The 23088-nt window shown below is 52.5% G+C and overlaps 1 protein-coding gene across 2 annotated transcripts in view; it reads left to right on the forward strand.

Annotated features, from left to right (window-relative positions):
- The window catches only part of UBE2O (ubiquitin conjugating enzyme E2 O), a 54875-nt gene that overhangs the window by 23647 nt on the left and 8140 nt on the right, over positions 1 to 23088 (forward strand). Inside the window, exons 2-9 of one of the 2 annotated variants that reach the window (XM_032456771.1) lie at positions 17871 to 17930; positions 18042 to 18152; positions 20083 to 20180; positions 20712 to 20775; positions 21462 to 21605; positions 21968 to 22077; positions 22200 to 22275; positions 22605 to 23077. In XM_032456771.1, coding sequence (XP_032312662.1) covers positions 17871 to 17930; positions 18042 to 18152; positions 20083 to 20180; positions 20712 to 20775; positions 21462 to 21605; positions 21968 to 22077; positions 22200 to 22275; positions 22605 to 23077 — 1136 coding nt within the window. Of the gene's footprint in view, positions 1 to 17870; positions 17931 to 18041; positions 18153 to 20082; positions 20181 to 20711; positions 20776 to 21461; positions 21606 to 21967; positions 22078 to 22199; positions 22351 to 22604; positions 23078 to 23088 lie in introns of both variants that reach the window. The other variant, XM_032456769.1, reaches the window with a different exon arrangement.

A 23088-nucleotide genomic window follows, 5' to 3' on the forward strand; every position in this document is an offset into this window, starting at 1 on the left:
AGCAAACGTGCCAGTTAGACAGAGGTCCTGAGGCTGAAAGAGGAGAGCTCACATCGTGCCAGTTACCTGACAAGTGTTTCTTCTCAAGCCTGCAAGGACTGAAAAAAAAATGTGCCTGCCACGGACCTTTCTCCGGAAGCTGGTGGGAGGTGCACTTCACCAAAACCAGGGAGTTTTCTGGGATCCAGGAAACGAGAGATCCCACACAGGCAGGCTGCAAAGAAGAGTCCTTGATGGGGAGGCAGGCTGGAATTGTGCAGGAGGGAGGTCGCCAAGGAAGAGAGACAGAACCCACCCGATGGGTTGTTTCAGCATGTCTGGAAAAGTTATGGATAGCTGTCTGACAGATATCAGTACGTACACAGGCTGTGTATCACAGAGCACACTTGGTCCAGCTGGGAGCAGTATTTATTCCATTCCAGCACTGTGATGTTTCAGTCAGCTGCAGAACTGTTGGAAGGATGGACCCAAGGTAAGGGGTTGTCAAGGGGATGGGTAAGAAACGGGAGGTCAATAGGTAATGTTTACAGTTAATCAATTAGATATTAGAGGTGCAAACATATTGTTTATATATAAGGGTAAATACTGAAACCGATAATAAATTAGAAGGTGGTTGTCTCAAGGGAGCACTGTTGAGACACTAAGACAGGGCATTGATGGTTTGTGCTGTTAAGCCCTTTAGTGTGCTTTGATTTTTTTAAAAAATAATTTACTGATTTAAGTCAACACTGTTCAATAGAAATACGATATGAGTTACTTACGTCATTTAGGATATTTTTTTAATGGCCACATTTTTAAAAGTAAAAAGGAGCAGATGAAATTAATTTTGATATATTTTATTTAAGCTGGTATAGACCCAAGATATTGTTTGAACATGTAAAAAGGATATAAAAAGTGTTTATGAGGTGGGGAGGGTATAGCTTGGTGGCAGAGTGCATGCACAAGGTCCTGGGTTTAATCCCCTGCACCTCCATTTAAAAAATAATAAATAAAAACCTAATTACCTCCCCCCAAACATTTTTAAAAAAATATTAATGAGATCGTTTACATTCTTCATACTAAGGCTTTGTAATCCTGACCATGTGACGGCACATCCCGATTCCGACCTGGTCTCATGTCAAGTGCTCAGTAGCCACCTGTGGCTAGTGGCTTCCCTGCTGGGCAGTGCAGGTCTGACCTGGAAGGCAGAGGAGTGTCTGCTCCTTGAGGGTCTTTAGCAGTATGCAGGTCGGCGCTCAGGAAGCCCATTCTGGAGGATGATTCCTGACTCTGGTTTCCTCCTTTTGCCCTGCCAGCTCTACTTTAATTTCGATTCTCCACTGACATTTAGGATTGTTCCTCATTCTCACCAAAGTCATAGACTCGAAGATGGAAGTCCCAGTCCTGGGCTTCTCTCTCCTGGACCTTGTTTCCCTCTTTCCTCATGGGCCTTGTTTCTAGCACGGCTCTGAATATTCTCAGGTTCTCTACCTTCTGTTAGTGTAGTGATCAAAACTGGACGCAGTATTGCTGAGAGGCTCGACCGGCTCACAGCAGAACGGAAAAGCGGCCTCACCTTCCCAGGTAGCACTTCTCTCAGCACAGCTCTTGCTCGTCCTCGCCTGCTCTCCCGAAAGAGCGCGGCAGTTGGTTCTGATTACTGTCGCCGGGGTAGTGCAGCTCTTTTCCTGAAGTGTGTATGCCCAGCCCTGCATGTGTGTGCTTCCTGGTGGGCGTTTAGCAGCAGGCATTTTAGAACTTGGGCCCCAGAGAGGGTTTGTGATTTGCCCAGGTCACACAGCCTCCATGTGCTGGAGAAGCCCCTTCTGACCACCTGCTACCTGGGCAGCTGCAGCCTACCTTAGTGCAATATACATGTATTTTAAAAATAAGAGATTCTTTTCTTTAATTTTTATTCATTTATTTTTTAAATAATTTTTTGGGGGGGAGATAATTAGGTTTGTTTGTTTATTAAGGGAGGTACCGGGGATTGAACCCAGGACCTTGTGCATGCTAAGCAGGCACTCTACCACTGTGCGATACCCTCCCTGCTACTTTACAGCAGTCTTGACTGAAGGAACATGATTAAATTAGTCCCCACCAGACTGAGTTGCAGGGAGAATTCCATGCTCCTGGATTTTGGGTGATTTCTGATGAATTTCTGAGACCAGAGCAGTGATGGTCTCTCTTAGTGATCTGGGACCAGGAGAGGTGGTTACCTGGCACCCTTCTGCAGATAATGTAAGTTTTAATTCCATACCCATATCTGCCCTCCATCTGGCAAAATGTGGGATAAACAAGAGAAGAAAATTGTCCTAACTGTAGGACTTCCTACCCCAAATCCATCTCCACGAATCTTCTATCATGATACCAGTCCACACATTTTGTATTTAGCTCTTAGTTAAATAAAAAAAAAATTCTCACCTATACATATATGCCTGAGAATAGTATGTAGGTTGTGTCCATAGCGTCCAGGCAGACAGGAACCTCCTAAGATTATTTTGGCTGCGTTTGGAGCCTCCAGAAGTCGTGGTGCTTTCTCTTGGCTTTGTGAGCATCAAGCACTTGCAGTGTTAAGAGTAAAGGTTTAAGTATTAATATTTTAAAGTCTGTTTCTTAAACTGTTATTCTACGTGGATTCCGGGAATTTAGTCCTCAAATTTCAATCAGTGGGAAAGCCATGAAGTTTTTTTTTTTAAGGGTGCTAACATTGATTTGTGTTTTGAAGATATTGGTAATCCCTCCATCCCATTCTTTCATTATGCTGCTTTTTATGTAACTTCTGAGAATCAGGAAAGGTCTATATAGTCAATGGGTGTTTCCACCACACGCACATCCCCTTAAGGCTCCTTTTCCTTGCTCCTCTTCCCACTTCCCGCCCCTCCCAAAAAAGACCCAGTTTTCACAAAAGCCTCGGTTGTGCAAGCCAAGTCTTAAAGCTCTGTGTGAGAGCTCAGAATGAAGGCAGTTCATCAGGGTGATAGCAAGTGAGGAAGGGTGGGTGTCTCTCCCTCCTCCAGCCTGCGGATGGTTCTCAGTCCCACCCCCTCCCAAGACCCTGGAAAAGGCCTGGGTCTTTGGGCCCTGAGCACCACCACCCATAGACGTCAGACCCCCACCGGAGCTGGCGTGTTAGATCGGGGTGGGGGGTGGTTGGGAGCCAAGCCACTGGGTGGGACAATGACCATGTGGGTAGTGTGCCCAGACTGGTGTGTGATAGAACCCTGCCCTTGAGTGGCAGGTTGGGGGAATAGCTGCCAGCTGAGCATCTTATGCTTGGAACTGGCTGCTGACGACGTTCGGGTCTGTGGGAGGTGCAAGTGGAGCAGAAGTGGCAGCCCTTCGGTGCCACCTGCCCCCAAGAGAAGGTGGCAGCGGGTGCTTGGCTAACGGACTCTGGCTGGCCCTTTGGGACCCCCAGCCTTGAGGAGGTCGTGGGGCTTCTGACCATGGGACTTGGACCTCCTCGGGCCAAGTCTTCACCTTCCCTCGGCATCCTCCCGCCTGACCTGTTTTTAATGTCTTAAAAAGAGGCCCTTCCTCAGCCCACATCCCTTCCACCTTCCTCCTTTTTCCCTCCTTTCAGCTGTAGTTCCTGAAGGAGTTGCCACCCTCCAGTCCCTGCTTCCTTCTCAAAAGAGGCCTCTGCCCCCGGCCCCGTGCCCCCACCCCTCACTCCTCCTGCAGCACCTGCCCCACGGAGCCGACGTCCTGAGGGGCGGACCGAGGGGACCAGGCTGTGGGAGGGGTGGCCGAGGAGCCGCTGTTATGAGCGAGCGGTCAGAGAGGGCCTCAGTGAAGAGGAGACATGAGCAGAAACTTGAGTGCAGCTGTCTGGGCAAGTGCAGAGCCGTGCCTGTTCCCGGGGCAGCTCCTCCTTTGTAGCTGTGTCCTGCCCGCCCTCTTTGGGCTCTTCGTGGCCTCATGTGCTTCAGGCACGGTGTCTGGTGTCCTAGTAGGTCTGTAGATGGTTGAGTGAGTGGATGGGTGGGTGGATGGATGGGCCACAGTTGATCAAGTGAGTAGCGAGTAACAGATGTCAAAGGAAGCAGATCCAGACCTTCCTGCAGGGCAGGCTCTGTCCCGGTCGAGCCCCTGAGAGAGGAGAGGCAGGTCTTGAGCTCAAGCCAGAGAAAAGCCAGGTTCACGCTAGATGGCTTTTGTCACTCCTCTCCCTGCGTAGTTCACTTCACAGCTTCATCTAACATCTGCGGTTTTCAAGACAGTTCAGACTACCGATGAGTGAGGTCAACTCTGAAGTAGTTGGGAAAGCATGAAGTGGGGTGGGCGTGGGAAGGCAAGAGAACCAACATTTCCATTACGTACCGCGTGCCACACGTGTCCTGGGGTGTAGATCTCAGAACCATTGCCGCAGGCCTGCCGTCACCCTCGTGTGGCTTGGCTGGCCATTAGAGGAAGGACTGCGGGAGAGCTCTTGAGACATCTTCATCTGTCCCACATCCCTCCACTTAGGGCTGGCGGTCCTTGAGAACATCTGGATACAACCTACTGGAGGTGGGAAGGATTCACAGATGCCATTCTAGTGTTGCCTTCTGGTTCTTCTTCAGACTGCTGGTCCTTCTTCAGACTTCTGGTCCAGCAACCTGTTGGCCATCTCCAAGGACCCAGGGATTAAAGGAAATAGAGCCAGCCCAGATAAGGGAGCCAGGAAAGCTGAGATGTTTATTCCATAAAAGGTGTGATGCATACCTACGGCACGTCTCCAGCCCTACTCACCCACCCAGGGGTTCTGATGCCCCAGTGCATCCGTGCTGATGCACTAATGCATCTCAGTGGTGCTAATTACTGCCATCCTCGGGAGAACAGAAAATAGTCATTCAAGTCATCTTCTGTGCTCTGGTGGCTTCGATGAGGATGTCGCTGGTGTTTCAGTCTCTGGAGGGGTTGTGACCATGCAGTGTCAGCCACAGACTGACGGCAGACTGTCAGTTCACTCCGCAGTGTTTTCTTGCAGTTGGGTTCAGCTCTGGGAACCTTGCGGCTGTGATTATTTCCCACCTCCTGCTAGAGGACGAAGGGGCCTGCTGGAGCTAAGCCTACAGTGCCAGTGGGTGCTTCCTCCTCACCTTTCTCCAGGGGGTGGTGCAGAGTCCTTCCCGCTTTCCCAGCCACACCAGTTACCACGAACTCAGCCCAGAAACGGGCTGCTAAGTATTTGTGCTTGACTTTCTTAGAAATTTTTGCTCAGAGGACAGGTTACCTGATCCTTTCCTGACCTGATTCTAGTGACATGGAGTGGCTGAGGACAGGAACGACTGGCGAGGTTGGCACTGGGGAGTGATGAGTCTGCTGACCCTCAGTGGGGCCAGCTTGCATCTGTGGGGCTCTCAGTGGCCAGTGACAGCGACAGTGTGGATCAGGCCAGTTCAGGAGGCTGTCAGCAGTTTGGGAGCAGCTGGCTGTTAGGACTGTCACTCAGTGATGTGAGACCCTGGCTTTCTTCCCATCCCAGGGGTCTTGCGTCTCTTTCTCCTTGGCTTCCTGTGCCTTTGCCAAGCTCCTGCTTCCCTGGGGGGAAATGTTTGCAGCAATCACCCCAGTTTGTCTTGGAAAGATGTCATTTTGGAATTGAGGAAAGCAGAGAACCAACATTGTTGTGACAGTCACTGCTGGGAGGGTCGTGAAAGCTGCCCGCCCCTCTCATGTGAATCCCCCTTACCCGCCTGTGGGGTGGCTCAGGGAGTGAGCAGGGCAGGGGCTCTGAGCTCCCAGGTACAGTAAAAACAAAACCCCATAGGAAGATCAGCCACCCCCCACTGCACCTCGTGAGACCCTGGCCCCCGAGAAAAGGCTCGGCTTTGGATCAGGGCTCTGGTGTGTTATTTTTACTGCCTTTTCTTCCCATATTTGCATTTTCAAAAATAGCAATGCTGAGTGAACGCCACTCCGTCTGAGTCTGCTTTCGGAAGGTAGGATGCGTTTTGCAGAGCGTGGCTATTGATGAGCAGCTGATTCTCTGCGTTTGGGAGTGTGGACCGCAGGAGCCGCAGCTGTTCTGGATGGAGGTAAGGCTCGGTGTCACGAGCCACTGCGGGAGTGAGGCTCCAGCCCTCTGCTGACCAGAGATGACGTCATCTTGAGGATGATGCCGTTTTTCTGTGGGTTTGCAGTGGGGAAGGTGAAGCAAGGGGAGCTGGAGCGTCGTGAGCCACGGGGTCCTGGTGGTGGCTGTGGGCGATTTGGACGAGGCAGCAGCTCCTGCTTGGGTGGTTCTTTCTCACACCTGAACTTCTGAAAGGCGGGAAGAGCCATGTTGCATGTACCATAACCCAGCTCTAAAAATCATGTTCTTGTGGTCACAATGTTGGGCCCAGGAGCTGCCTTCCTGCCTGGAATTTCTTATGGGGGAAAACCATGTCCCCTGGGTGTCCAGGGATGCGTGCTGGCTGGTTCTGTTCTTTGCTATGTAAGCAGCAGCTGGCCTGGGTCAGGTCAGGTCCCATGACTCTTGGTCAGCAGGGTCATGTACCTAAAGCTGTCTCAGAGCCTGGGGCTTTGTTCTTGGTGTCTGCCTGGAAACTGACCTACATTAGGGTCTGGACCACCTGAGCAGAGGTCAATGTTGGGTCCACGTCATTTTGAGGACCTGGTGCCTGTGTGTCTGTTCAAGGGCTGAACAGCAGGAGGAGTGTGTCAGGGATACTGAGAGGTGGTATCAGCTCTCTCATTTTGTTAATTATTTCAATCCACCTAGCTTTTGCATCTTGAGCTCCAGATTTTTATCATTAATTTTTTAAAAAATTAAAAACAAATGTCCCGAAGTAGTCAGGGTTCTACTTTGTTTTAGAAGAAAGGGGTACATATTGGTTGAAGTAGAATTGTTTTAACCAGGCTGGTGATTAGACTTACCCAGGGAATGCTGAGAAATAGATTCCTGGCTTCACGCAGAGATTCATTCAGTAGGCTTAGAGTCAAAACAAAACAAAACAAAAAGCCAGGAATCTATATTTTTGAAAGGGCTCTGAGGATTCTGATAGTTGCCTTAAAACCAAGTCCTCCTCCCAAAGGACCTGTCAGGGCTGCCTCCAGTTTTCTTCATAATCTTTAGCTATTTCAACATTTTAAATTGAATATCTAGACTTCTCCACTCTGTTTTTATGGGGCTATTGGTTGGTTTCCACCAGTTCCCCGTCAGAGACCAACAGCAGCGTGGTCAGCCAGAATGCTTCCCTGCAGTGCTGATTTTAAGACGTGGCATCTGGAAGTGGATATCCAGTCGTTCAAATAAATTTTGATCTCTCAGTCTCAGAAAGAGTGTCCTCCTTCAGATTTGTGATAACACAAGTTCTGGCTGAGAAGTCCTGCCCAAGTGGGACCTAGAGGAGCCGAGAGGAAGGAAGGAAGTTTCATGCATACTTGTACAGACAAGACGATCAGGCCGGCGCCCAAGTCTTGCGCGCTGGTGTCTGTTCACCAGTCACCCTCTCCCCGGACACTGTAAGGGCGGCGAGGCTGTCCTGGTCCCTGGAGGGCGACTGGGGGAGAGGCTCACTCCAAGCTTCCTATCTCTGTGACCACCCTCTGCACATGGTTTACTGTTTGAAATGCAGAGACCTTTCTCCTGAGGGGGCCATGAGGACTGAATGAGGTCTGTGAGGCTCTCAGACACCCTTTCCCTCCCTCCAGGCTCTCCCCGGCATGAGAGAACCTGCCTGCTGGACCTCTCAGCCGGGGAGTGCTGTCTCTCCCACCCTCCAGAGCCCAGGGTGGCACCTCCTCCAAGGTAGCCACGTTAGTGACAGCCGTGACCTAGCTCAGAGCAGCCTCTCCCACACTCTCTGATTCGCTCTCTGACTCACTCTTGGCAATATCTGCTCATCACCGAGGGTGGGTGTGTCTGTCCTCATTAAAAAGGAGGAGAATTTTGACCATATAAACAAGAGGGTGGTAATTTGTATACTGTAAGATTTCTTGTGGGTTTTCTTGAAACAGCTCTCTGATACTAAATCCTTTCAATTTATAAAAGACTTTTTAGTAATGATATCTAAATCAAGATGCACCCATACGTTAATTTTTGCATCTTGTTTCAGTCTTTGTAAAATGCTTTTCGTGTATGTGATTTCTCCAGCTGAGCTCTAAGCCCTAGGGAGGAAAACTGTCAGGGGCCTGGTTCAGGCTTTGCCCAGCACTCCTGTTACGGGGCTTTCTAAGCCATATGGACCAGGGCCATCTTTTCCTCTCAGCCAGCCCCCTTGGGGGTCTGTGGGGATGCACATTCCAGATGGGCTATTCACGTGGCCCCTTGGCTGGGACAGGTGCTGGAGACATTGTAGAACTGCCCGTCCCAGGTGAGGCATCTGACACCCAGGGAGGTGCTGGGACTTACTCAGCACACGTAGCTGGGGCGTGGTGGCCCTGTGGCCTCTGTTGGACCTGGCTCATGTGCTGTCTGGCCACCTCCTCTGGCCGGGCGAGCCGCAGCCTCATCTCACTCTGCCTGCGGGGCTGGGGGCTGCTTCCTCCCAGCCTCAGGGATTCTGCTTTCTTGTTGGTGAGTGTTTTAGTCCTGGCTCAGTGAGCCAGCTCCTACAGAGGGGAGCTGCCACGGGTGAGCTTTGTGATAGATGGTGGCGTAGGGGTGAGCCATCAGGTTTTTAAGACAACGGTCAAACCAAGAGATAATAGCAGCCCCCAGGAGCCATTCAGTCTGTGCCAGAGTCGCCAGGCCAGTTGTTGCCCAAGTGACGTCCACTATCCTGGGATGGGTATCCATTTCATCTGCCTTGAAATAGTAACTGCAGGTGTTTGAGGAACAAGTGGAGGTCGGTGTGGGTTCAGGGAGGTTGTGTCTCTTCCATGTCGGCTCCCTCAGAGTTGAGAGTGAGCCTTCCCCTCTGGACTCAGATACTGTCCCTTTTAGCTATTTCTCCTCCTCCCTTGCTGCCGTTAAAGTGCCTGTCCGAGTAGCCAGGATTTGGGTATATATATCAGAATCACTTTAGGAAATTTTTCAGAATGCCTATTTTCCGGATACCGTCCTGGGGACTGCAATTGGGCAGTGAGCCTGTCTTAGGGCCCTTCTCCATTCTGATTCCCTCTGTTAAGGGGCCCTGATATGTGAAGATGAGGTGATATGCACATGTGTCACCTGGAGACCATGTCAACCTGTAGATTCCCAGGCAGCAGGGCTGGGCTGGGACCTGAGAGCCTACATTTTCAATGAGCTCCAGGAAGATGCTCCTGGCAAGGGCCACATGGAGGGTCACACACACCAAACGAGGAAGGACAAGCAAGGCCAGGGCTCTGGAGTGCTGGCGCTGGGTGGTGGTGGACGGGTCACTTACCTCTCCCTCCATGCCTCCATCCTTCTCTGTTGAGTGAGAGTGACCTTAGTGGTGCCTCCACCTGGGGATGGGAAGAGGCAGAGCACATAGGCTTCTCCCTGCCCTCAAGCTCCTTAAGGGTCTAGTGATTACCAGCTCCGGTCATCGGTCTGTAAACTAACCTGACATCAGACATGTGGGAGTGAGTGTGGGGTCTGGAGAGCAGTGTTGAGCTCTCTCTGGGCTTGGACAGTGGGCCTGCTCTCTGCTCACTCTCAGGGATGCCCAGTGGCCTGGCCCCAAGAACAGAACATGAAGTTGTGATGTTTACTTTTCTACCTTTTAGTCATAACCTCTTAAGAGGGATGCCTCCTCTCCTAGAACTTCCTGTCTGTACCCTCCCATCAAACCCAGGAGTCCTGAGCTGTTTTGTCCTTTCTAAAGCCAGGTTGACAAGCCCTGGGCCAGGCCGGTGGGTGTGGTGCTGGGTTCCTTCCGCATACACCAGAGTGCACGTGTTGCGTCTCAGACAGCACTGCACTCAGCTCTGCTGCCCAGGCTCCAGCCGGCCTGCTGCCAGACACAGCTCCCCAGTCCTCCCCCTCACTTAACAGGCACTTGGACTCGGTCCCCTTTCTCTGTCCCCTTGGGCAGGCTGCGCCTCTGGGCCATTCCAGCAGGCTGGCAAGCCTCAGCTGCAGTTTCCAGGCAGTGATGCAATCATGTTGCATTGCCTGGCCCTGATTGCAGGCTTCTGGTCTGTGGTGTGCCATCAGAGAGGGGTCCCTGGGGACGGGGCTGCCCCTGGGGGTTGAGAGTACAGAGGTCTGGCGAGTTTTCATCTGAAGTAGAGAAGGTGGGGTAGCATCCCTGCCTTGCATCTCTGGTGGACATTTCCTCTGCAGCCTGGCCCTTCTCGCCTTCCCTCACCTGCCTTTTAGAAATAGGACTTTTTGTCTCTCCACCCAGCTCAGCAGTGTATTTGCTCATATAAATATTTTCACGTGTTTTCATTTTGTCTCCCCCATGTAAATGTAAGTTCTGTCAAGCCAAGACACGTACCTGTGTGTTTGTATTCTTGTCTCATTCTGAATCTAGAAAACACTCAAAAACTATTGAATTGATTGGCCTCAGTCTTTGGTTTTAGCAGAGCTTCTGTTGAATAGTTTCTGTAGCATGTGATTGACAGAATTTTCTAGTTAGGGGCACCAGCATTTGTCTTTTCTTCCATGCTGCCCAGCCATTTCCAGGCGTCCTCCTGCCCCAAGCATGTGAAGCCTCTGGCCATTTGTATTTGCTGGTAAAACCTTCGGTCCTCATTCAGGTTATTGGGGACTCAGTCACATGATGGTCAACTGCTCTGAGAAAGTCGTTACACTGGCATAGGCTAGAATCACTGGCCAGTTCTTTCCCCAGATCCATTCAGAGCTGGAAACTCGGGCTTAGGAAGAAGCTGGAAGAGGGGCCCAGCTCCAACCCCCAGTTAGTGCCATTTCCTGCCACTTCCGGTTTTATTGTTCAGAAAGTCAGCTTATTGACATTTTAAGTAATGTCAGAAAGAGTTAAAAGTTCCCTACCCCCGCAGAGTATTATATGTAAACATTTAGATCCTGGGTTTTTTGGTTGTTTGCTTGTTTTTGGCTTTACACCAGCTTCTGACAGAAGAGATGTCTCTCCCGATGTAATGTAACTGGCTGAAACCCTAGCCAGAGAGAACTGGCAGAGCTGGGCACGGGGACTGGGCAGATAGGTAGGGTGGGGGCTCTCAAACTTCTTGACCCACCATAGAATGTATGTTTTACATCATGACCCAGGATACATACATGTTATATATGCAGCTGGAGAAGTTTTCTCAAAACAATACCTAGCCTTACTGTACGTGGTGCACACAGATACTTTCTCTCCCTCCCCGCCCCTCCCCCAGTGTTGGCCATGACCCACTAAATTGATTTCATAAGCCACTAATGGGTCACAACCCTCAGTTTGAAAAACACTGCTCTAGGGAGCATTCTGTTCTAGGATGCCCAAGGCTTTTTCAGAATTCTGCGCTGTGAGGTACACTTTGCAGTCTGGCATAGTAGCTTCTCTGGCCTTCAAGTTGCACTCGCGTTGGAGGGAGGGGGTTAATATCGCTGGGCCCGCCCTTCCCTTTCTCCACCTAGCTCTATACCAGATCCCTGTAAATTCTTTAAAGACTGTACGTTTCTTATTTTACATTTGTATTCTCTAGCCTTGAATCTGTAGGAAGCACTAAAAAAATTTTTCGTTGACCTCGGTCCTAGGTTTTAGCAAAGTTGCTGTTGAATGGTTTGCTCTACTCCCACCCCCAGAACTGAGTTGGGCTTCTCAGCCTGGGAGGTGTCTGTACGTGCACTCACCAGCATGCCCCTGACTCCATCTCGTCTCCTTCCGTAGTGCAGCTAGGTGGCCCCCAGAGTAATGTGGGGGTACTCGCAGCCCAGTGGACCCAGGGGAGCAGGGCTGGGGCCTTTTTCAGCATCTATAGCTTCAGCTGAGGGAGTGAGAAGGGCTGGTTAGGAGGCCCTGAGGTCCCCTGCCATTGGCCAGTGTCCTGTTTCACACTTTTCTGTGTGTCTAGACTCAGGCTCGGCTCAAGCCATGTAGAGGGGCAGGAGGGATGCTGTTTCTCAGATTGTTTTTACCCCTTGGTAAGTAGCAAGCTTATAGAAAATTTCCAGCACTGATCTGACCTCATGTTCCTTCCAGGAATCTGTTCTTTGAGTCCTGGCCCAGGTAAACAGCCCCATTCCCCCATGTCTCCTGGGCCAGCCACTTTTCTCTCCCCTCCCTCCCCAGGAAGGGCCTGGCTCAGTCCACTGGGTACAGCCCAAACCGGGGCCCACTATAGGCTGTCCCATTTTCTACTCACCAGGGCCTCAGTGCAGGGCTGGCTTGTCCTTGCGCCCCGAGGCTGTGGGTGCTGGCACACACGCTGCTGGACCTTTTGTTTGAAGCTACGCCCATTGTCAGTTGAGGACCTGATACGGCCAACATCAGTAACCCCAGAGGAGCCAGCATGGTTTTCTTCCTGTGGGACCGAAGGACACCCACATCTCCCTGTGGTTTGGCCTTGCCAGAGTTTGACAGGAGATGGCATTGGTGGGCGGGTGGCGTCCAGCCTTGACACGTGCTCAGCTGCTTTTATTGGACTTCCTGCCACTTCCCCTCTCCCGCGAGAAGCCCTGTTGGTGGATGCTGGTGCCAGTGACCAGGCTTGAAGCCACCCTTTCTTCCAGGGGCAAGTGCTGGCCTCCACCCAGCAGGACAGCCCTTAGGACCATCCAGTCCTACGGGATGTGGTGTTCCAGTCCACTTCAGAGTAGCTTCTTGTTTCACTACCTTCTATTTTCAACCTGTCGATTAGCCTCAGTTTGCCATTTTCTGTCCTTGGGACATTTTCATGCAGTGAATTTGAGTCCTTCCAGGTCAGTCAAGAGCAGTATTACGAATGAGGGTCTAGACCAGGGGCTGTGGGACCAGCTCATTGTTCGTGCAGTGCTCAGTGCTGTGGCACAACCACAGCTCAGAGGAGCCGTGTGTGCCCCTGGCAGTCAGGGGGCAAGAGGAGGAGGGTTGTCCTCCTGGCCAGGGCAGAGCTCCTTGGAGCTCAGATGGGGATGGGACGGAAGTGCCCGGCCCCTCTGCCACGTTGCTGTCCCTGACAGCTGCCCACACTCCTGTCCTTGCCATCGTGTTGCTTTCTGACTGGCAACACCTCATGAGCTCTCCCTTCAGAGGGGATCCTTTCACCTACCTCTAGTCTCAGCATTCCAGGCCCTGCTGGGAACAGCCTTAGGGCTTCTCAGCCTCAGCACTGCTGATGCTTTGGTCATTGTCTCTGTTGAGGGGGCTGTCCTGGTCACTGTCGGACGTTTAACAGCATCCCTGGCCTCTACCGGCCAGAAGCCCCTGCTCCCAGCTGTGGCAACCAGAAGTGTTCCCAGACATTTCAGATGTCCTCTGGGGACAGAGTTGCCCAGGGAACCACTGGGCTATCTGGTGGCTCCCTACCCTCCTCTACAGCATGTTCTCTGCCCGACAGGTGATTATTTCCACACTCCCCTCCGCTCAGAGACCTGCAGAAGCTCCCTTCTCTTCCTGATGGACTCACAGGTCCTTCCCATGCGCTGTCTCTAAGGCCTGCATGATCTGGCCCTGCCTCCTGCCCCTTCTTGCGCTGTTGCAGCACTGCTGGCCTCACTCCCCCACAGTCTTCGTGGCAGCTCTTTTGTCTGCTTGGAAGACTCACTTCCTTAATGCACTCAGATCCCTGGTCACATATCACCTTGGAATGACCTTTCTTGAGCACCCACTTAAATAACTCACTCCTGCCCCTCTCCCACTGTCAAGACTCTCTACCCCATACCCATATTGCCTTGGTTTTCTGTGTGGCACTGAGCACCACCTGATGTGTATGTGTGTCCTTTGCTGCACTAGGATGGAAGCTGAGTGAGAGCAGGGACTTACCTTACCAGTGCCTGTCCTCCCTGAAGCCTGGCTCTCCTCCCCTGGAGCAGGAGTGGGAATCCTCTCCTTGGCGGCAGATATGTTTGCTGCTCCCATTTCCAGAGGAGGCAGTGGGAGCAAAGGATGTGGCTTCTCAGATTCCACGAGACACGTCCTGCAGGCATGTCACAAAGATGTTCAAGTATGGGGAATTATACCCAATATCTTATAATAACCTACAATGGGATATAATCTGCAAAACAAAACCAAAAATGAATCACTGTGCTGTACACTGAAACTAACACAGTATTGTAAATAACTATACTTCATGCACCTCGGTGTTCATAGGAGCAGTATTTACAATAGCCAAGACATGGAAACAACCCAAATGTCCATCAGCAGATGACTGGTTAAAGAAGTTGTGGTGTACACACACACACACACACACACACACACTGGTTAAAGAAGTTGTGGTGTGTATACACCACACACACACACACACACACACAATGGAATACTACTTAGCCATAAAAAGAATTAAATAATGCCATTTGCAGCAACATAGATGGACCTGGAGATTGTCATTCTAAGTGAAGTAAGCCAGAAAGAGAGAGGAAAATGCCATATGATATTGCTTATATGTGGAATCTTAAAAAAGGGGGGGACACAAATGAACTTATTATATATAACTTAGATGATTAATTTCTTGGATATGTATAAGTACATTTGACTGTCCTTTATGATTGGATTACTACATTTATTCTTATTTTGTGGTTGGCTTTATTCCTGTGATAACTATATAAGTTTAAAAGGCTAAAGCTCTAAACTGTCCTTAGAAACAATGAACAGTGCATATATGTAAATTTTAAAATGATTTTCTCTCTCAATGTGTATAAATAAACTGTTTACCAAAAAAAAACTATACTTCAATAAAAATTTTTTTTAAGTGTCCAAAGTAATGTTTGTTCATTTTAAAAATCACCTGTAGCTTCTTCACTGAGGCACTTTAGCATTTTGTCATGTTATCTTTCTGGTCTATTTTTCCATTTAGAAACCTCTGTGAGCTATAGCTCTCCCTCATGAAATGTTTAACAACAGTTCACCACCTCAGAGGTTGTTCAGAATTTTAGAGCCTGTGATGACAGTTAAAATCTATCTATCTTCCACATCAGATTCTGCCCCCGTAAGTTGTTTTGTTTTTTTTTTTAAATACCACATTCAGGATGCACCTAACAAAAACGTGTTTCTGTTTCATGGTTCAGTTTTACTCTGGAATCTGGCAGTTTTCCTAGAGGGGGCACAGCACCCTCTAGTGTAGCCTTGGGGTGTCTGGCCCCTAGGATCTGGGTACTTGATCTCCCCAGGGTGTGAGCGGAGGAGGACCAAATGCCGAGAGTTGTCTTCTCCCACCTGGCAGCCTCAGCAGGCGCCCAGGACCCTGGCGGCACCTGTAGTCAGAGGCCACCGCAGCTGCCTTCCCTGTGCCCCAGAAATGAGTGAAGCACTTACTGCTTTTATAACCAGAAGAATTACTGTCTTTTGGAATGTGTGGACCTGCCAAAAATATACTTTACTCTGTTCTTATCCCTGCATCTCTGGGGAGGGATGAGCTTTTATGTGGTTAGGAGAATGGACTCTGGAGCTGGACTGCCTGAATTCAGGGTCCCTCTGTACCACTTAGGAGCCGTGTGACCCTGAATACTTACTTATCTTCTCTTTGTCTCAGTTTACTGACTTATCTGTGAAGACAGTGACAGTATACTTGTTTCATGGCGTTGTGGAGAATTTCTCAGGTTAAAACAGAAAGTGCTAGAACATTGCCTGGAGTAAAATGCGCACCTGGAGTAAAATGCACACCAGCTTCTCCAGGGCAGAAGTTCCTTCCAGGGTGGGGGCTCTGGCTTGCCTTTGTGGTGCCGGGGCAGTGACTGCTTCAGGGCCCTCGGAAGGCGCTGTCCCAGGGGGAGGCACACGGACAAGCGCGGCCCCGGTGTGGTGGGGGTGTGATGAGACGCGGGGAGGGGGAGGTGTGAGAGAATGGAGAGGCTTGCAGGCCGTCTTAGTTCCCTCAGGCATCTTTACCTTAGTTTCTGGAATTCCCAAGGGAAGGGAATGGAGCTGAAATAGTGGCCATGGCACCCCTTCTCCTCCCTGCCTCTCCTGCCCGCTCTGCTCCGCCTCGTCACTGTTGTGCAAGGTTAGAAGCACCCAGAGACCCAGCAGCAGAGTCAGACTCTGGCAGAAGGCCACACGCAGGTCAGGAGAGCCACATCCGAGAGGACACGCTTGCTAACCAGGCTCCCTCTCCCGGGAACACTGGGAACTGCCAGCCCCGCCAGCCCTGCGGAGGTTCTACAAAGGGAGGAAAGAGAAAGCCCGCCTCTGGCCCTGCAGCAATGCCAGCTTTCACTGGCTGTGTGGTCCCTGCTCAGTTTCCCCAGCCCCTCGGGAGCTGTGAGGCCGGGCAGCGTCCCGTCAAAGGCTGCACTGGTTTGGGGTCTGTGCCTGGGCCACTCCTGGCAGCTCTGTCCGGGACTGACACAAACGGCAAGGTTGGGGTGACCTTGGGTCTCTTCTCAGGGGTCCCTGAGCTGGCGAGGTGGCCTTGCCCACTGCTGCAGCTCACACCCAGCCCCACACGGCACAGCCCCTCTCCCAGTGGACCTCCCCTCACTGCAACTTCTGGTTTCTATGGAAACTCGGAAAGACCTGCAGTTGTGGCTTTTTGAACTCTAAAATGGGAGCAGAGGTTTGAGATGGGATGGGACAGCACCGAAAATACATGTCTCCGACCAGGGATTTGGGCAGAGAGGGATGGGAAGTTCTTTGAAATAGAAAAGTGGCACCGCCATCCCAGCACACCCTTAGCAGCGCTCCACGTGGCCTCTCGCAGTCTCCTGGGGTCTTGGAGACAAGGTCAGAGCCTGAACTCGTCAGGTCGTCCAGGGGAGTGAACGCAGCTGGCGTTGGCTGAATGCTTCCTGTGCACCAGGTGCTCGGAGACCGTCTATGCTCTGAGCGCCAGCCTGGGTACGTGTCCAGCGGGTTTAACACCCAGGCTCACTCTCATTGGGATGATGGACTTGTGTTCCCTGTAGGAGAATCTCTGTCGCTTGTTGATGGCGGGCCCATTGCCTCCCCCTTACTTTTTTGTAAGTCACATACCCCTAATAGTGGGGCTTGTTTTGGTGACCTTGAGCCAGTGTCTCCCTTTTCGGTATCTCAGTTCTCCCCTCACAGAGGTCACCTTTCCAGGCCCCGGGACTTGGGGTAGAGAGTGACTGTGAGGAGTGTTCAGGTGGGCGTTGTTTGAGGGAACAGCTCTCTGTCCCCGTGGCTTAGGGTCTTAGAGGTGCCTATGTGAAGGATGTGGGCAGTCAGACGTAGCCGGTATCATGATGCAGTGAAGGACTGCGGAGGGGCAGCCCCAGGTTTGGGGAGCCAGCAAAGAAGACCCGCTGACCCAGTGGAGAGGTGTCCCCTGCCCAGGCTGTTGTGGGGATCCAGTGTCTGCAGAGGGAGCGGGCTGTCCTGGGGCTGCTGGGTGTCCCTGGAGGGATGGGTCAGGTGCTTGCTGTGCAGTTGGCCAGGCTCCAGAAGCTGGCCATCCTGAGAGTTACTCAGCAGCCTGCAGCCCTCCGCAGCGCAGTGGATGAGGAGCCAGCTGCGGCTGGTCGGGAAGGATAGCCCAGATTATAAGGTGGTTCCGGTTGATAGCAGGCCTCAGGGTGACCGACAGCCCAGTGTCACGCTCCTCCTCTGGCCGACTCTACTTGGTGCTCAGCAGCAGGGTCGGAGGGCTAGTGCTTGCGGAAGGTGGAAAACAGATTTCACTCACAGCAAGATGTTTTGCTCTTTGTGGAATGGGCTGTTAAATCTCTCGTTAAAGGAGGCCGTATGTGATCTGTCATTTAGCCACACTTTTCAGTGTGTTCAGAGTTACCTCCGGGAAGCGGTGTGTTTGCCTTCAAAGAGGGACGGTACCTGGAGTGCGACTCTATCTAGGTGCCGTCAGAGGGTGTGTACGGTTAGGATTTGTGGACTTAGCTGTGTGCATGTCACGTCTCACTGAGACGCTGGAGAAAGCTGCATTCTGTCGTGACTTGAGAGGCCCTTCTCTCACCTGTGCTCCCTTTACAGCTGAAACTGGAGGACCGCTCCGTGGTGCCCCGGGATGTGGTCCGGCACATGCGATCCACTGTGAGTCCTGCGTCCCACCCAGTGGGGGGTTGCCTGGGGCTTGTCTGGGCCAGGGCCCCTGGTGGCCGGCGCTGGGCGCCTGCTCGGGCCTGGATGCCTTCTCCTCCCCAGGACAGCCAGTGCGGCACTGTGATTGACGTCAGCATCGACTGCGCGGTCAAGCTCATCGGCACCAACTGCATCATCTACCCTGTCAACAGCAGGGACCTCCAGCACATCTGGGTGAGCCAGCCCCACCTGCCCGCCCCCTGCTGATCAACCCACTTGGGCCTCTGGTTCTCTCCGCGGCACAGAGGTGCTGCACCTTCCCAAGTCAGACAGCAGGGCCCAGCGGTCAGCTCGCTCCCTTGGAGCCTGATCGCCGCTTCTCATGAGTCAGCCATTTAATAAACACGAGGTCGGGACAAGTCCTTATGTCTCCAGCATGGATTACTGGTGTCCTTTCTCCTCTGATGCTTTTCTTTGGGGGGAATCAGTTTATTTTCAATCACTTTTTAAATGACTTCACACTTACTGAAAAGCTGTGGGTACCTGTTTCTCCCTGCGGCATCCAGGTTCCTCAGCTGTTGACGTTTCTCTCCATTTGCTCCAGCATCTTTCCTCCTCTGTGTCTCTCTCTCTCCAACCCCCCCTTTCCTGAAACATTTGGAAGCAAGCTACAGATACGATGTCCCATGACCCCTAACCACTACAGTGTGTATTTCCCAAAACCTGAAACCCTCTCCTGTTTAACCACCATCCAGCCCCCAAATTAGGAAGTTGATACACTACTGTCCAATCCACAGACCCCATTCAGTTGTCCCCACAATATCATTTTTCCCTTTCTGACCCTGATTCCATCAGGAAGACACTTGGCATTTAGTTGTCAACTCTTTGATCTCCTCCAGTTGGGAGCAGTTCCCCAGTCCTGCTTTGTCTCCCATACCCCAGTGACCCTGACCAGCCTCGGGCCCTGCGTTCTCAGCAGGACTGCCCCAGAAGTGCCACTGAGCTCTTCCTGGCCCAGAACGTCCCCTGGCCGCAGCGGGGGCATGTTCACTTTGCTCCCCAGTCATGCTGGGTTCTGCCGAGCCGCTCTGCCGTGAAGCCAGCACGCACCCCATTGCAAGTGATTGTATCAGTTTGTGGGGGGATATTCTGGGATTGTGCCAATAAGTTGGTGCTTCTCAGACCCCAGTCTGCCAGCCTTCGCTTCCATTAACAATTCCCACCTGGACCAGCGAGTATTCTGATGCCGCTAAATGGTGGTTTTATGACTCCATCATTGCCTGCTTGTCTTTATTAGTTTGGCATCTGCTGTATGCAAGAGCTGTACTTTCTGCCCCATTTATTTATTCATTTTTTTACATCAGTATAGAAGCAGAGATTTCTGCTTTATTCAGTTGGCTGTAATCCATTACTGTCATTATTTGATTTGTTGCTCAAGTGATCCTAGATTCTGGCCAGTAGGAACCCTCAAGCTGGCATCTGTGTCCTTTTGACATGTCCCTACCATTTTTTTTTGAATACTTTTTTACTTTCCATCTCGTATTTTTTCTGATTCATCCCTGGAATCAGCCGTTTCTCCAGGGAACCCTGGTCCTTTTCAGAGGATAGAACCCGATGCAAGTTGGGCGCACGAAGTGCTGCTGGGCCCTCTTCGGGGCGGTGCTGGGAGACACACATCTGCGTATGTGCATGGGCGCGTGCACCTCAGTGCGCCAGTGCTGTTCTGTGCGTGTGCTGAGATACGCGAGATCGTCTTAATCCCTCCAGCTCCGGTTCAGCACCTGATTCTCCCCGCCCCCCTCCGTGTTAGTGAGGACCTTCCCGGCGGTGAGACCTGGCTCAGCACCCTCAGCATAGTTGTCTGTTACTTACATCCCTTTACTTACTTGTCCGTGTAACCAGCCTCCCCAACCCACTCCCTCTCGTGTGTCCTGTGTCCTTGGACTCCAGTCAAGCTTCTGTCTCTCTGTGACTCTCCCATCACTGCCAGGCAGCACCACTGCCCCCTCACCCACTGGGAAGGGAGTTGCGGTGCAGTGTGAGCTTGTTGGAGAAAAGCCTGCTGAAACAGTCACTAGGTCCAACCCATCTAGAGCCAAGAGCAACGGGTGTCCTGGACACCAGTGTCTTTGGTCATCTCTCACTCTGTCCCCTTGGCCTGCAGCCCTTCATGTACGGGGACTACATTGCCTATGACTGCTGGCTGGGGAAGGTCTACGACTTGAAGAACCAGATCATCCTGAAGCTGTCCAATGGTGCCAGGTGCGGCTCTCATCGCGAAGGAGCTGTCATTCGGCGGGGCAGCCTGTGGCGGGAAGATGGGGGTGTTTCCTCTTGGGGCCTGTGTGATGGGTTTCCTCGGGGCCGTGCCAGGGGCTGCAGGCCTTCAGAGCCTCACGTCTCAGGACCTGACCCTGGACTGGTCTCCTTGTCAACCCGGCCTGGTTCTCTGGCTCAGTTTCTGGCTCTGCTCTGTCTTGGCCTGGGGAGAGGAACATTGTCATTTAGGGTCCCTGCGAGGGGCTAATGCTTTATTTAGGCATCTTAATGGTGGTGAGCACTCAGATACAGGGGTGGAATTTTCTTTGCTTTAGGAGAATTACTGGTACCAGTGCAGAGACTGAGGCATGGGCACAGGGTAAATTGAACCATTTTAGGACATTTTGACATATTAATGCCTCGGGATAACTGTGAGATACTGACTAACACCACAGTGGGTCCGGGCTGCCTCGCCTCCCCTGAGACTCAGGCGCCGTGTCCTGATGCAGACCAAGCCCCTGTTCCCTGTTGCAGGTGCTCCATGAACACTGAAGATGGCGCCAAGCTCTATGACGTCTGTCCACATGTCAGCGACTCTGTACGTTTGCTCCATCTGAGGAGGCGTGGGGGGCAGGGGGGTGTCCAGTCTCATGTTCCTCAGCCCCCTCAGCTGTGCAGGAAGGAATTCTCAGCACAGAGCGTGTAGCTGGCCCAGACCAACCACTGCTTCTAGGCCAGTGCTTTCCTAGAAAAGGGGCGGGCGTGTATCAAAAGGTCTAAAAGTCTGGGTATGGCAACAAGTAGGAGAACTTTGCTTTGTTAACTCTTTTCTCATCCTTTTCAAATCTCCCATTTTCTTGAGTGTATGCAGTATTTTCCTGCAATACGACATTTTAGAACAATAGGACATGACACAAGTTGTAAATAAGTATACCAAGGGAGTGTGTGTGATCACACAGGTTTGGGGACCCCTGCCATTTAGAGCTTTAGTCCTCAAAGTCACCCTTGGACCAGCAACATTGTTGTGGCCTGAGAGCTTGTCAAACAGAATGGGTCAAACGTGCATTTCAGCACGATCCCTGGCGATTTGTGTGTACCTCAGGTCTGAGATATGTTGCTTCAGAGCCCTAGGGAGTGTGGAGCACGGAGGCCTGTGGTGGGGGCAGGAGGGGCCGGGTGAGGCGTGGAGAGGGCAGGCACAGAGTGGGGGGGTGCGGGAGTGGAGTGCACCAGCCTGAGGAGGCACTGCTCACAGGGACTCTCCTCTGGCCCCAAATCCTGCAGGGTCTCTTCTTTGATGATTCCTACGGCTTCTACCCGGGCCAGGTGCTCATCGGCCCTGCCAAGATCTTCTCCAGTGTGCAGTGGCTGTCAGGGGTCAAGCCCGTGCTCAGCACCAAGAGCAAGTTCCGAGTGGTAGTGGAAGAGGTAGGGACGGGTGCGGAGTGGGAATGAGGACCTTGACCTCTGCGCCCAGGAGCTGAGCTTCTGCCCAGTCTTCCTTGCCCAGAGTGGACCTGCACTGAGGGTAAAGGGAATGAAGGCTGTGGCCACAGGGTCACCAAGAGGCAGATGTCGTCCAGCCTGACTGACCCAGACTGAGCAGGATAGGACGGGGGGAGTGGCAGGTCTGCTGGGCCCTGACTGGTGGTGAGGAGGCAGCAGTGAGGGTGTCCATACTTGGTGCTGCACTAAGATGAAGACCTGCTCCCTGCTGTGGAGGTCAGCTGGGGTCTGGACAGCTGCTGAGAACCTGCTGACAGTGGCCCTGTCTTGCCCGCCATCCCCAGGTGCAGGTTGTAGAGCTCAAAGTCACATGGATTACCAAGAGCTTCTGTCCAGGGGGCACGGACAGCGTCAGCCCCCCACCCTCTGTCATCACCCAGGAAAACCTAGGCAGGTGAGTGGCCCAGCATGCCCCCGCTGCCACCACCCCAAGGACTCTGCCTGGGCCACAGTCACAGGCGTAGGGGGCTGAGGATACCGCTGGCCCAGCCCCCGCTTCTCCCCCTCCCCTCCCAGGGTGAAGCGTCTCGGATGCTTTGACCATGCTCAGCGGCAGCTTGGGGAGCGCTGTCTGTATGTCTTCCCAGCCAAGGTAGAGCCGGCCAAGATTGCCTGTGAATGTCCAGAAAAACACTGCGCCCAGGGGGAGGGCTCTATGGCCAAGAAGGTATGTCCTTGGGGCTGGGGCTTGGCGGGCGTTTGAGGAACTGGCCTTGAGCCATTTCCACAGCCAGGAAGGTCTGTGCTTTAGGCCTTGGGGGGGAACCCTGATGACCCTTGCAGGCCAGTTAGGTGTGTATAGCCGTCACCCCTCAGACCAAGCTGCCTGGGGTCTGGCCTTCCGGGGAGTCCCACACGTCCAGGGCGGGGCCCGTCGGCCCTGCTCCCCACAGCTCCCGCCCCCCTGCTCTGTGCCCGCAGGTGAAGCGCCTCCTCAAGAAGCAGGTTGTGAGGATCATGTCCTGCTCCCCGGACGCCCAGTGCTCCCGGGACCACTCCACGGAGGACCCCGGCAAGAAAGCGGGGGCCAAAGCCAGGAGTGAAACGGGGTCCGCCAGCCCTGAGGAGACGCCGGATGGGTCCACCAGCCCTGTGGACATGCAGGACGAGGGGCCCGACGAGGCCCACGAGGCGGGTGAGCAGCTGCCCCCCTTCCTGCTGAAGGAGGGTGGGGACGACAGGCTGCACTCGGCTGAGCAGGACGCGGATGATGAGGCCGCCGACGACACAGACGACACCAGTTCTGTGACCTCCTCCGCCAGCTCCACCACCTCCTCCCAGAGCGGCAGTGGCGCCAGCCGCAAGAAGAGCATCCCCTTGTCTATCAAAAACCTAAAGCGGAAACACAAGAGGAAGAAGAATAAAATCACCCGGGACTTCAAGCCGGGGGACAGGTAAACTGAGC

This window comes from Camelus ferus, chromosome 16 (assembly GCF_009834535.1).
Source record: "Camelus ferus isolate YT-003-E chromosome 16, BCGSAC_Cfer_1.0, whole genome shotgun sequence".
Taxonomy (NCBI): Eukaryota; Metazoa; Chordata; class Mammalia; order Artiodactyla; family Camelidae; genus Camelus; species Camelus ferus.